Raw genomic sequence first — 13,911 nt, forward strand, 5'->3', positions numbered from 1 at the left:
TGTGGGTGGGATCTGGATTTATGTTTTCAAATTGCCATCAGTATTTCTCCAACTGAGGTAAGAGGGAGAAGAGGAGAACTGACAACAAACATTTGGGAGTTTTTCTAAATACACACCTCTCCCCTCTTCCCACTTTGTTTTGTGTTGAAGACGGAACAGAACAGAGGGTTACCATGGGCTCACGTGGTTTTTAAATCATTGCGTTGCATGATCCTAATACTTAAAACTGCTGGAATATAGGACGTTATAATCTGTCTGGGTTTTGCTGCTTTTCTGTTCTTCCCTCCTCCTGACATTCTCACCTCTATTTTTTTTTTTTTTTTCGGATTTCTCATCTCAACTATGCAGGGTTTCCTGAGGAGGCTGATTTAGATGGTTATGTGGCTCCATTAGCATTCATCACTGTATATATCGGTGGTTACCATTATCACAGTTTGGTAGATGTTTGATCCAAATCTTGTGGTCCACTAATCAGGGACATCAATGGCGTTAAATAGCTGAAAGAGAGTTCCTTTCCCCATTGTTAGAACTGATCAAGCCCTGTGGCCAACTGGAGAGAGAACTTACACATTGGCTCACAGGTCTCATCCAGTTGTAAGACCTTTGGATTTGTGAGAAGTAAAGAGAAAGTCACTCAGTTGGTTCCAACTCTTTGTGACCCCGCGAACTTTACAGTCCATAGAATTCTCCAGGCCAGAATACTGGAGTGGGTAGCCTCTCCCTTCTCCAGGGGATCTTCCCAACCCAGGGATCGAACCCAGGTCTCCCGCATTGCAGGCAGGTTCTTTACCAGCTGAGCCACAAGGGAAGCCTGGATTTCTGAGGTGATGGCCTAAATATCATAGTTGCTGAAATTTAAGCGTAAAGTTAATATATATATTTGATAGTATGTTTGATAGACCAAAAACTAAAAATCAAAGAGATGTAAAGCTGTCTATGGGTGCTTTCAGAATGCACTGTGAGTCAGTGTATGTATTTAAGTAGTAGACTGTTTTCCGTAAAAAGTGATAGAAAATAAAAATGGCTTTAAAACTATGTTTTGAAGCTGACATTAGCAAGAGCATTTGATGCTAGGCTGCAAACAAAATTGCGGGGGAAAGTGTTTATCCACACATGTTCCCTTGTACGTATACAATGTACATGTGTAAGGTATTGAACTTCAGACATTAAATTCTAGGCAGTTACCTGAGAGCTGGCTCTCTTACCTTTGAAATTATGCTTTGCAATTTCCACCTTAATATGCAACTTCTGTCTAGGGGGATTTAAAAACTTTATGCTTTCTAAAATTTTTATTTTGGGGAATACATGGCTCCTCACAAACTGATCTGCTCTCTTCTTAGGCTTTGTTTCTTGAGCTCAGCACATCTTATACCAAGACCCATCCTACTCTTAACTATGCCACACAGCTGGCCTCCCTGTTAGGTATTTGACCTCTGATATTTAGGAAATGGCAACCCACTCCAGTTTTCTTTCCTGGGAAATCCCTTGGCAAGAGGAGCTTGGCGGGCTGCAGTCCACAGGGTCGCAAAGAGTTGGACACAAGGACTAAACAGCAACAGTCTCTCATCAATTACATAGTTTTTACTTTTTCACCAAATGACTGTCCCTTGGAGAGATTTACGTGATTGAATTCTCTTTTCCCTACTCGTTTGGTCATTCCTCACTGTGACTAGACTTGCTTGCCACCTTCGGCTTTGGTATATTATCCAGCATAAATCCCATTGCTCTCTCTGTGATTTTTTTTTTTTAAACCTAGGTTCTAAGGCCCTGGAATATTCCAATGGGATTTTCGATTGCCAGTCCCCCACCTCCCCATTCATGGGAAGCTTGCGAGCCCTGCACCTCGTGGAAGACCTGCGCGGGTTGCTGGAGATGATGGAAGCAGATGAGAAGGAAGGCTTGAGGTGTCAGATCCCGGACTCCACCGCAGAAACGCTCATTGAGTGGCTCCAGAGTCAAATGGTAGATATCCGCTCGTTATCAGCCCCACAGCATGAATCTTCCCTTGCTTAGTTCAAAACTTAGGACACAAAGTAGCTGATCCGAGCAAGAAAAAACAGCTACAGGGCAACAAGTTTGCCCCAACTTTATCCATTAAGAGATTCTGATTTCCTTTTGACTCTGAAGATCGTTTTTTAACAAATTGCTGTTGGTATACATTTCCTATGTGCCAGCTGGTCACCTCATTTTGCCCTTAAAGGTAGACTAGCATTTGAACTGTTCTTGAATGATTTGCTGTGGCTTAAAACAAATAGTCCTGTGAGGGAAAGGGTTTTGCACTTAATAGATGCTTTACTGGTAATACTGGGAAGTTTATTTGAAAGGGCCCGATAGTGATTCAAAATAGGGAGTACAGTGAATGTTGTGGTTGAGTTGCTCATCATGTCCGACTCTTTGCGACCGCATGGACTGCAGCAGGAGCAGTGATTAGATACTTCTCATAGCAAGGGACGGGTTGGTGGCAGTATGCGGTGTCAAGCGCCATCTAGTGGTTGTGATGGTCATCTCGATGCCAGTACATGAGTTAGTCTGTGGATGGGGCTCTGAATGGTGTTCTTAGTCACTGAACAATGAGCCTCTTTCTAGGCATCCTTCTCGAAAACTGATGGCATGGCAGATCTGCCCTTTCCCTGAAAACAATGGTAAATGCCATGTTTTAGTATGTGTTAAACACATAAAATCCACAGAATGTCACAAAAATATTCAAAAGAGGAGCTAGAAAAAGTGTTTATTTTGTAAGTGTTTAATGGATAGTTTTTCAGGAAAATGCATGAATATTCAAGCTTATAAGTTAATTGTCTTTATATAAAAGTTAATGAAAATTGCATGAAAGAATGAAAATCTATTTTTGGTCTGTGGTGCCAATGTCAGCTGTTTGCTTTGGGAAGCTTAGTGGTATCAGTACATCCTGCACCTAAAGCATTTTCATGTGATGTGACACAAACACCAATGCCCCCCTGTTCCAGCCAGCGTACCTCTCCATTTCAAGTGCAAATGGTATGGTCCATCTTTTAGTGCATCTCTGCAACCTTGATTAGGGTAAAATACGCATAAATATTTTACTTTGCATATCTTACTTTGAGATAGGTTACTTTGTATACTAGTATTTTAGATATTTTATTTTGTATATTTTACTTTGTATAATGGATATATTTTACTTTGTATAATACACAATACCTAATTGTTGCACCTTCAGTTTTTCTGCAAGTTTCTCCTCTAGAGATTTAAGTATCCAGGTCTGCTGATTTCTTTGGGGAATTGCTTCATGCTCTGAAACTAGAGATTTCCTGGCATATTTCTCAGGCTGTTTCTACCTCCTCCCTTGCCCTTCTTTACTGCTTGTTTTCCTGACCATTCAGCACACTTTGGGGAGGGAACTTAGAGGAACCCATCCCCACCCTGCATTCAGAGGCAGCCAATGCAGCCGGAACATGAGGGCACTGTGGTTAAGTGTTTCACTTGCGTCCAAAATATCTCCATTAATAGGTGCTCAGTCTGTTAAAGTGTTTCTGGAAAAGATTGAAAGTGATGTGATGTTTCCTGAAACATAAATCATGTCATCCATGTCTTTTTGAGAAACCTACAGTGGTAGTCACATGTGACTTAGAAACCACAGGGCTTGCTGGGCTGCAAGGCCTTTAGTTCAGCACTTGCTCCTCGTTGCCTTCTGACCTCAGGTCTCATTGCCCTCTTTTGCTCCACTTCAGGCATGTGGGCTTCCTCACTGATTCTCAAACCTGTTGGTGAAACTGGGCCTCAGGGCCTTTGCACTGGTTGTTTATTCTGCCTAGAAAATTCTTTTCTCAGATTATCTGGATGACTAGCTTCGTCGCATTTACTTAAAAGTTGTGCTCTCCGTGAGGCCTTTCCTGCCCACCTGATCTAAAATTTCACATAGTTATTCTTCATAGTACATCTCTCTACTTTTATTTTCTTTACTACAAATGCACCACATTCTTATGTACTGTGTATTTTCCATATTTATATGTATTTTTTTCTCTCTCCAACTGGAATGGAAGTATCACTGAGACTTTTGACTGTATTTAAAACAAATCAAAACAAAACCACTGCATCAGTGGTTCCTAGAACAATGCTTGGCATGCAGTAGATGGTCAGTAATTATATTTGTGATGAATATTGCTCCATGAATGATAAAATGGTATATACTTTTGAATGAACTGAATTTAATATTTATTAAAATAGCATTTATTTATTGTGTTCAGTTTATTCATTTGATGGATAATATCTTGTTAATTTGTGGTTTTGGTTGCTCTTTGTGTTAATATCTAACATTTTAAAGTTACATATCCACAAAATGGACAAATACTTTACACACCTTACAAAGATTCAGTTTTTAATCCAAAAAATGGCAGTTAAAAAACTAACTAAATGTTAACTCCAGAGGGGTAAGTTTTCTTGGGTTAAACTTATTTATATCTGTACAGCTGATTTATATCCATCCCCTCATGTGGAATCCAGTCCTTCCAAATTACATGTATTTTTGCAAGCACATAGAAAATGAAATTTAAAAAAAAAAGATTGATGACAAAAGGCAAAGCCCAAAGCAAGAAGGGAGTGAGTGTTTGGAATAATGAAGACATAGGTGTGTGACCTTGTTGTTTATCCTTCTGTATATACTAATTTACATCTGCTAATCCCCACTGGAGGACAGAGGAGCCTGATGTGCTTCAGTCCATGGGATCACAGAGTTGGACACGTCTTAGTGACTTAATACCAGCAACAGTCCCAGCTTCCATAAACACAGGGAACTATATTCAGTATCCTATGATAATCAATAATGGAAAAGAATATAAAAAGAATTTGTGTGTATATATATGTATAACTGAGTCACCTGGCTATACTGTAGCAATTAACACTGCATTGTAATTGAACTATGCTTCAGTAAAAAATAAACTAAACAAAAAGGCATGGGTGTGACATGAATAGTCAGAGCTTAGCCTATTGTAGACTTTAATTTTAGAACCAAAGGGAATCAAGGCAGTATTAAGAATCCAACAGGTAGAAGGTCTTCTGCTTGCAATTTAATGATTTGCTGATAGTATAACCTTCTCCCATTTGATATCTAAGAAGCTGTGATGTGTTTTATGATCTTAAAAGTGGTATCTGTACATGGTTTGGGCTTCCCTGGTGGCTCAGAAGGTAAAGAATCTGCCTGCAGTGCAGGATAACCGAGTTTGATCCCTGGGTTGGGAAGATCCCCTGGAGAAAAGAATGGTGACAAACTCCTGTATTCTTGCCTGGGAAATCCCATGGACAGAGAGGTTCCTGGCAGGCTGTAGTCCATAGGGGTCACAAAGAGGCGGACATGACTAAGCATGCATGCAGATACCTAGAGTAGTCAAATAAATTCATAGAGAGAGAAAATAGAATAGTGGTTGCATTGGCGGGAGAAAGGGTGGGATGTAGAGTTAATATTTAATAGATACAGAGCTTGAGTTTTGCAAAATGAAAAGAGTTCTGTAGATGGATGATGGAGATGATTCCACAGACCTGTGAATGTACTTATTGCCACTGAACTGTACATATAAAAATAGTAAAATTTTTTTTCATTTATTTTTATTAGTTGGAGGCTAATTATTTTACAATATTGTAGTGGTTTTTGTCATACATTGACATGAATCAGCCATGGATTTACATGTATTCCTCATCCCGATCCCCCCTCCCACCTCCCTCTCTACCCGATCCCTCTGGGTCTTCCCAGTGCACCAGGCCGAAGCACTTGTTTCATGCATCCAACCTGGGCTGGTGATCTGTTTCACCTTAAATAATATACATGTTTCGATGCTGTTCTCGCGAAACATCCCACCCTCGCCTTCTCCCACAGAGTCCAAAAGTCTGTTCTGTACATCTGTGTCTCTTTTTCTGTTTTGCATATAGGGTTATCGTTACCATCTTTCTAAATTCCATATATATGTGTTAGTATACTGTATTGGTCTTTATCTTTCTGGCTTACTTCACTCTGTATAATGGGCTCCAGTTTCATCCATCTCATTAGAACTGATTCAAATGAATTCTTTTTAATGGCTGAGTAATATTCCATGGTGTATATGTACCACAGCTTCCTTATCCATTCATCTGCTGATGGGCATCTAGGTTGCTTCCATGTCCTGGCTATTATAAACAGTGCTGCGATGAACATTGGGGTGCACGTGTCTCTTTCAGATCTGGTTTCCTCAGTGTGTATGCCCAGAAGTGGGATTGCTGGGTCATATGGCAGTTCTATTTCCAGTTTTTTAAGAATCTCCACACTGTTCTCCATAGTGGCTGTACTAGTTTGCATTCCCAACCAACAGTGTAAGAGGGTTCCCTTTTCTCCACACCCTCTCCGGCATTTATTGCTTGTAGACTTTTGGATAGCAGCCATCCTGACTGGCGTGTAATGGTACCTCATTGTGGTTTTGATTTGCATTTCTCTGATAATGAGTGATGTTGAGCATCTTTTCATGTGTTTGTTAGCCATCTGTATGTCTTCTTTGGAGAAATGTCTGTTTAGTTCTTTGGCCCATTTTTTGATTGGGTCATTTATTTTTCTGGACTTGAGCTGCAGGAGTTGCTTGTATATTTTTGAGATTAATCCTTTGTCTGTTGCTTCATTTGCTATTATTTTCCCCCAATCTGAGGGCTGTCTTTTCACCTTGCTAATAGTTTCCTTTGTTGTGCAAAAGCTTTTAAGTTTCATTAGGTTCCAATTGTTTATTTTTGCTTTTATTTCCAATATTCCGGGAGGTGGGTCATAGAGGATCCTGCTGTGATTTATGTCAGAGAGTGTTTTGCCTATGTTCTCCTCTAGGAGTTTTATAGTTTCTGGTCTTACATTTAGATCTTTAATCCATTTTGAGTTTATTTTTGGGTATGGTGTTAGAAAGTGTTCTAGTTTCATTCTTTTACAGGTGGTTGACCAGTTTTCCCAGCACCACTTGTTAAAGAGGTTGTCTTTTTTCCATTGTATATCCTTGCCTCCTTTGTCGAAGATAAGGTGTCCATAGATTTGTGGATTTATCTCTGTTTTTATGTGTATTTTACCCTAATCAAAAAATTTTTAATTATTAATTTGATAAAATTTGGTGGCATCTTAGAATTGAAGGAACACAGGATTCTCCTGATTGTGTCTTAAGCTGTTTGTCTCAGTTTCCTCATCTGTCAAATGGGAATGGTGGCTTCTGCCACACAGCATTGTGAAGATCCTATTAGCTAATGTATGTTGAGTGCTTGTCAGTGAGCCTGGCAGAGGATTAGTCAAAAAGGTCATAGTGAAGAGTGGATTGTAGAGAGTAGAGGGAAACATTTAACAGGACCTTTTACAATGAAGGAAAGAAAGGGTTGAGTCTGCTTATGGGGCGGGGTGACGGTTACCAATTATTTATACAGTTTACTTCTTTGACAGAAGAGTGCAGACATTTCTCCCACTATGGAGAAGCTTCCACAATGTTTTAGAAAAACTTATTAATGATACGAGTTACATAATTAATATTTCATTCATGCTTAGTGACGGCCAACCTGAAAGTCCATTTGCTTAAGACTGACTGATGCTAAGCTTCTCATTAGTGCAACTGGGCCTTTGCATTTCTAATTATTATTTTACCCAGGCCAGGAAGATGCCCTGGTTTCCTGCAGGGTGCAGGTTATTTCTTCGCTACTAATTTCTGCTGCCTTCTTAATTGTTTTAGATGATCAGAAGCGGGATAAGAAAATGGAAAATAGTAAGACTGTTACAGTGAAGTGAAGTTAAATCTACAAAAATGAATTTGTTTTAATTGGGTAGCTAAACATGTAGCCTTCTAGGAATGAGTAAGTTTCTTTTAAGACTTGAAAGTTTGTCTCCTGTGGTAAAACAGCAGCAGCAACAAATTGATTGAATATGACATATTTGTTCAACTGCTGAGGTACAATTCTCTGTTTTAATTGTGAAACGTATGTTAACACAAATATTAATAACAGAGAATTATGTACTTTATCAAGCTCAAAGTTTAAGAGGGCAAATAGAAAAAAAGTCTTCATTTTTTGAGCCTAGCAAGTAGTTTTTGTTTACTTTAGATCTAACTTGATGCACTGCCCTAGAACATCCTTACAATGCTTTCTTCAGTAGATGGAGGCAAGGTTCATGACCTTGACCGGATCCTGAAATCCCAAAGTGTCTGGTTGTTTGGGAGCTTTAATTATGACACAATCTCAAAGTCAGCAGAAATTACAGAAAAAGACAGTTTGGAGGACTTGCCTGATGGTCCAGTGGTTAATAATCCACCTTGCACTTCAGGGGATGCAGGTTTGATCCCTGGTCGGGGAACTTACCCCACATGCTGTGGAGCAACTAAACCCACGTGCCACAGCTAGAGAATCCGTGCACACAGCACAAGATGCCACATGTTGCAACTAAGACCCGACACAGTCAAATCAATTAATTTAAAAAAGAATCCCCTTAAAAAAAAAAAGACAGTTTTCAACAAAGTGAATGAAAATACTCATGGTAAAAACTGCAAATCAGGCATGATAACCCAGTAGTATATCAGTGGGGGAAATGAAGTGCTCTTGACTGACTTCTGGCCCTGTTAAACCATTATAATGCATTTCTATCTTTTCTCTATGTTGAAAAAGATAATATTAATCCTAAGTGTCCCTTGGGTTAAATGTTTCGTAAAAATACCAATACTCATAATTTATTTAAAGAGTTCAGACACGGGGCATGTTCTCTCCAGGGCTTCTAGCTTTTCTCCCCAAGTCCTTGACCCCCAGCTGCACACTCCGTCCCCACCCCGCCACCCTCTGATCCCTGCTAGTCTCTGGCCAGCTTCTTTCTCTTTTCCTGTGTGCCTCCAGGGAATGTTTTTCCAAGCCTTGGCAAACAAGATACATCTTAAGGTTGTATCCTGTGTGTGCTCACAATTATACGAGCTGTGCCTCATCTCTCACTGAGACATCCTAGCTGAAGTTAAACCAGTTTTTCCCTTATGCTTCTGGAAAACTCCCATGGAAAGGGTCCATAGAAACAGGAAAGCACATGGACCAAGTCAGCAGAGTTCTCCATCAAAAGATGCCAGTGTGTGAACAGTGAGAGAGGCGCTTTCAGTGAAATCCCAGGCTGCCGGTAGTTGTTGGAATTGAATAGAAAGATTCCTCTATTCTTTTACAAGAGTGAGTTTAAAAATAATAGTGGTGGTCACTCGGTTGTGTCTGACTCTTTGCCACCCCATGGACTGTAACCCACCATGCTCCTCTGTCCATAGAATTCTCCAGGCAAGAATATTGGAGTGGGTTGCCATCCCTTCCTCCAAGGGATCCCTGAAAGAATAAGTGGCAAGAAAAGTAGACACAGCATTTTTCCTTGATCTCAAGTTCTCCTTCCCAAAGTAAAAGAGATTCTTCTGCTAGCTCTGCAGCCTGTCACATAGCTGGGTTTTTAAAAAATAAGCTTTCATTGGAGTATAGCTGCTTTACATTGTTGTGTTAGATTCTGCTATACCGCAAAATGAATCAGCCATACATATACACATATTATCTCCCTTTTGGACTTCCTTCAGGTCAACACAGTGCATTAAGTAGAGTTCCCTGTGCTATATAATAGGTTCTCATTAGTTATCTATTTTATACATAGTATCAATAGTGTATATATGTTGATCCCAGTCTTTCAATTTATCCCACCCTCCTTTAACCCCTTGATATCCATATATTTGTTCTCTATATCTGTGTCTTGGATTTTTATAAATGCTGAATATAGGAATGAACAATGGGTGAACGAATGAATATGTTTTATTCCTAGAATAGGAGCTGGCTTTAGCTTTTGGGGACTTCTATTTTCCACCCGTCTGGAACTCAGGGGGCTTGGGAGCATACCTGTGACTGGGATAACGTTGCAGTCTCAGTGTGTACCCCTCTCCCCACTACAGAAGCTTCGGAAGCGTCGTGATAGGCCTGAAAATAAGGTGAGGAAGGGGTAGAGCCCATCTTCCCTTCTCAGGGATCTAAAAGAACTCTTCAGGAGACACTGAAGCAGTCTGTCTCTTCACCCGGTGCTGGCCATGGATGCACAGACGCGGAGATGCAGGCGTGCCCTGGCCACGTAACAGGACAGTCGCTGCTCGTGGCCATGAATAGTTTAATGTGGCACAGATGCTCCGAGGGAAGCGTGCTCTTGATACCTCTAAAAAGACTGGCAAATGGAAGCCCTTGGCATCTGCTGTTCTCGCCAGCATTTCAGATATAGTTACATTTTTGGAGTAGTGAGTCTTAGAGGCTGACCCACTCCTGTGGTTTTTCTTGCTCCAGAGCACTTGTTTTTGCTCCAGCTGACTGTTTAGTTAAGAAGATGCCTTCTGTCTCTGGGAAACAAGCACCGTGAAAATTAAAACCCAGGAAAACAAAACCCCGAAGCCATAGTCTGATTCTGACCATGTCTGTAATCTTGACTTGGAAAGTACAGCATATATTCAGGATCATTCTGCATTTCAGTCTTTGATGTACTTTCTGACAACATTGAGTAAACTGATGTCTTTCTAGGGGAGGGTCGTGATTGAGTTTTGGGGGTATGATAAAATGCATGTGAGATTTAGTTCCCCTTTTGGGTTTCTTAGCAAATGATGAGATGGTGAGATTTTGGAATAAGTAGAGGGCTTCCTGAAGAGGCTGTTCTTTTGAACTTCATTAGAAATTTAGGAGGAAAATATAAGTAGGGTGTTTGCAAGATGGCCCTAGTGTCAGAGGTGCCATAGTACAAAGGGGCGCTGGCCAGGCGGAGGGGCTGCTCCAGTGGCCCTGCATGGTAGCAGTGTTGCCCTGAGATGATTGTTTACAGCCCAGGAGCAGGCCTCTCCATCCTAATCACACCACATCGAGTGTGAGGACCAGACAGCAGAGCACTGCTCCTGCCTGGTGGATTGATTTCCAACATTGTTGACTCTTTGTACAAAAGAGTGTGAGATGCTGTCTTGTGTGTTGGACCCAAATGAAATGTGACTGTGATACTTGTGGCTGAAAGATTCAAGTCTTATTTCAGTCTTTCCTCTAGTGGAAAGCAGGCAATGGATGTTTGCATGCAGTGGTAGAAATATTAATACTGTGACTAGGACATGAAAGACCCTGTATTAGATATATCATTTGGCAGCTGAAGAGAACATTTAATTAAATGAGCTTTAGTTGAACACACCTTCCTTTTTCTTTCTTTCTTTTTGGGGGCCATACCGTGTGGCTTGTGGGAGGGTTAGGGTTTAGGGTTAGGCCTAGGGTTAGGGTTAGGCCTAGGGTTAGGGTTAGGCCTAGGGTTTAGGGTTAGGCCTAGGGTTAGGGTTAGGCCTAGGGTTAGGGTTAGGATTAGGGCTCTCAGGTCCCCGACCAGGGGCTGAGCCTGAGTCACGCCAGTGCAAGCCGAGAGTCCTAACCCCTAGGCCACCAGGGAATGCCCCGCTTTCCTTTCTTGTTATTGAATTTTAAGAAATAGAATCATGACATCATAAGTGTATGGCAGTTTTAAAAACTATTTTATTTATGGGATTTCCCTGGCAGTCCACTGGTTAAGACTCCACCTTCCAATGCAGGGGGTTGTGGGTTCAGTCCCTGGTCAAGGAACTAAGAGTCCACATGCCACATAGTGTGGCCAAAAGATTAGACCAAAAAACAAAAAAAAGGCTAATATATTTACTGGGTGGGGAGAGAGCGAGAATGAGAAGAGTGTGAATGTGTGTGTGTGAGAAAGAGATGGTGCTAGCCCAACTCTTTTTAAATATTTGTTGTCTATAAAATTGGACTGATTTTCTTTTCTCCATTTTAATTCTGTTACCATTCTGATATGGGAATGCTGTATTCCAAAGGAGTTCTATGTTATAAGATAAATAAGTTTAATCATAGCAAATCACAACTGGTGTATCGATTTTGGATTTTCACAGGACAGCAGAGCTCAGGAAAGAACACCAAACCAAAACTGAAGGGTGGGGAGAAAAGAGAGCCAGGTGTAGGCCAGTGCAAACCAATAAAACTAAGAAACTCAGAGGAAAACACAGCACGGTACTTTCTACAAAAATAGCAGACAGAAGACTCCCGCCTGTTGTGAAGCTGAAACTGGGTTTGAGTACATAGGGTCTTGTCATTGTCGTCTTTATTTTTATACATATTTGACGCTTTCTGTAATAAAACATTTTAAAGAAGAGACTCATATAATGCAAAATGTTAACATTTGTAACATCTTTTTACTTGATTGTGCATTTATATTTGATGATTACAGGGAAATTAATATAAAAAGAAGAGCTTCTATTTAGACGGTGAAGGGTAAAGTAGATGGTGTGTGTAGCACCTGCCATGTGAGTTCAGGCGATTCACGTTCTTGGGTGTGGTTTCTGCCTAGCCGTAGGATTCTATAATTCTATGAGGAATAAAGCTTTTTAGACATATCCCTCCACATCCTGACATAATGTCAGGAAAATCTGGCGAACTCCTTAAGTCCCTTAATTAAAGTATCACTATTACAGTCCAGCTGCCTCTCCTGCCCCGCCCTCCCTGGTGTATTCCAGTCCCACCCCCTCCACACCCACTGTTAGTTGAAGACTGCATTGTTAAAATCTGCACGTTGATCCAGTTTTGACCTAAGCTCTCAGCTGGATTGAATGTGGTCAGTAAAGGGTTGCATCGTGAGTGGCACTAGAAAGAGTTCTTTTGAAGGCATCTCTGGGATTTTGAGTAAAATAATTTGGGCTGGCTGGTCTTCAATGCACTGGATGTTAAATTCACCCAGCAAGAGTTTATACCAAATATGTTTTTAATTATAGGCTTAGAATTTCATAAGCATTGTGGGAGAATCAAAATAAATGTAATAAAGTTTCTATTAGCACTGAAAGACTATTAGGAAGAATAAATGACTGATGCATAAAATCACTTGTAAGCCCTCCCTTACAATATGGCAGAATACGCTTGAAAAGCTAATCATGAAGTTCAAGGCAAGACGTGGAGGAGAATTCAGTAGAGGAGAAGAGAATAACATGGTATAAGAAAGAGGAGGTGGGAAGCAGCTGTGAAAGGTGGGTTTCTGTAGGCAGAGAGAAGTGGGCGGTGGTACGGAGGTGGGCACAGAGCGTTGGAGTTAGATCTTGGAAAGGAGAATGAAAATTCATTGAGAGAAAGAAACTGATGAGATAAGGATGGAGGCAATAAGTGTAGGTCAATTCACAGGGAAAACAGGAAGTCAAGGATCCAAAGTAGAAGAATGGTAAGCTTGTAAGAAGGAGTTAAGAATCAGTTCTCCCGAGACTGGCAGGAAGAAAGACAGGGAAGATGTAGGAGGCGATATGCAATACTGTGTGTTGAAGAAGGAGGTATATGAGGGAGTTCGTGCAAGAGGGCCTCAATTACTGACCATTGAAAAGGTTCTGGAGGGAATTCTCTGCAGGGCCAATGGTTATGGCTCTGCACTTTTCACTGCCAAGGGCCCAGCTTCAATCCCTGGTCAGGAAACAGATCCCACAAGTCTTGCGGCATGGACGAAAAAAAAAAAAAAGCTATGAAGTCACCTCTTAAATGTGGTAGGAAGAGAGGATATGACTTGAGGGGAAAGGAGCTAGAATACCATGTTATTCTCTTCTCCTCTACTGAATTCTCCTCCACGTCTTGCCTTGAACTTCATGATTAGCTTTTCAAGCGTATTCTGCCATATTGTAAGGGAGGGCTTACAAGTGATTTTATGCATCAGTCATTTATTCTTCCTAATAGTCTTTCAGTGCTAATAGAAATTTTATTACATTTATTTTGATTCTCCCACAATGCTTATGAAATTCTAAGCCTATAATTAAAAACATATTTGGTATACCCATGTGCATACCAGGTAGTAGAGGAAATGTGAATAAATGCCTTGCTCAGAAGGAAGAAGGCCAGGATAAAACCAAACATTCATTCATCTTTTATTTGCCTGATGTT

The 13,911-nt window shown here is 40.7% G+C and overlaps 1 protein-coding gene across 18 annotated transcripts in view; it reads left to right on the forward strand.

The window, feature by feature from the left end:
* Positions 1–13,911, forward strand: part of PPFIBP1 (PPFIA binding protein 1) — a 195,949-nt gene that overhangs the window by 130,378 nt on the left and 51,660 nt on the right. For all 18 annotated transcript variants that reach the window (XM_043441025.1, XM_043441017.1, XM_043441022.1 and 15 more), the window contains one exon: positions 1,757–1,962. In XM_043441025.1, coding sequence (XP_043296960.1) covers positions 1,757–1,962 — 206 coding nt within the window. The remainder of the gene's footprint in view (positions 1–1,756; positions 1,963–13,911) is intronic.

Source organism: Cervus canadensis, chromosome 21 (assembly GCF_019320065.1).
Source record: "Cervus canadensis isolate Bull #8, Minnesota chromosome 21, ASM1932006v1, whole genome shotgun sequence".
Lineage (NCBI taxonomy): Eukaryota > Metazoa > Chordata > Mammalia > Artiodactyla > Cervidae > Cervus > Cervus canadensis.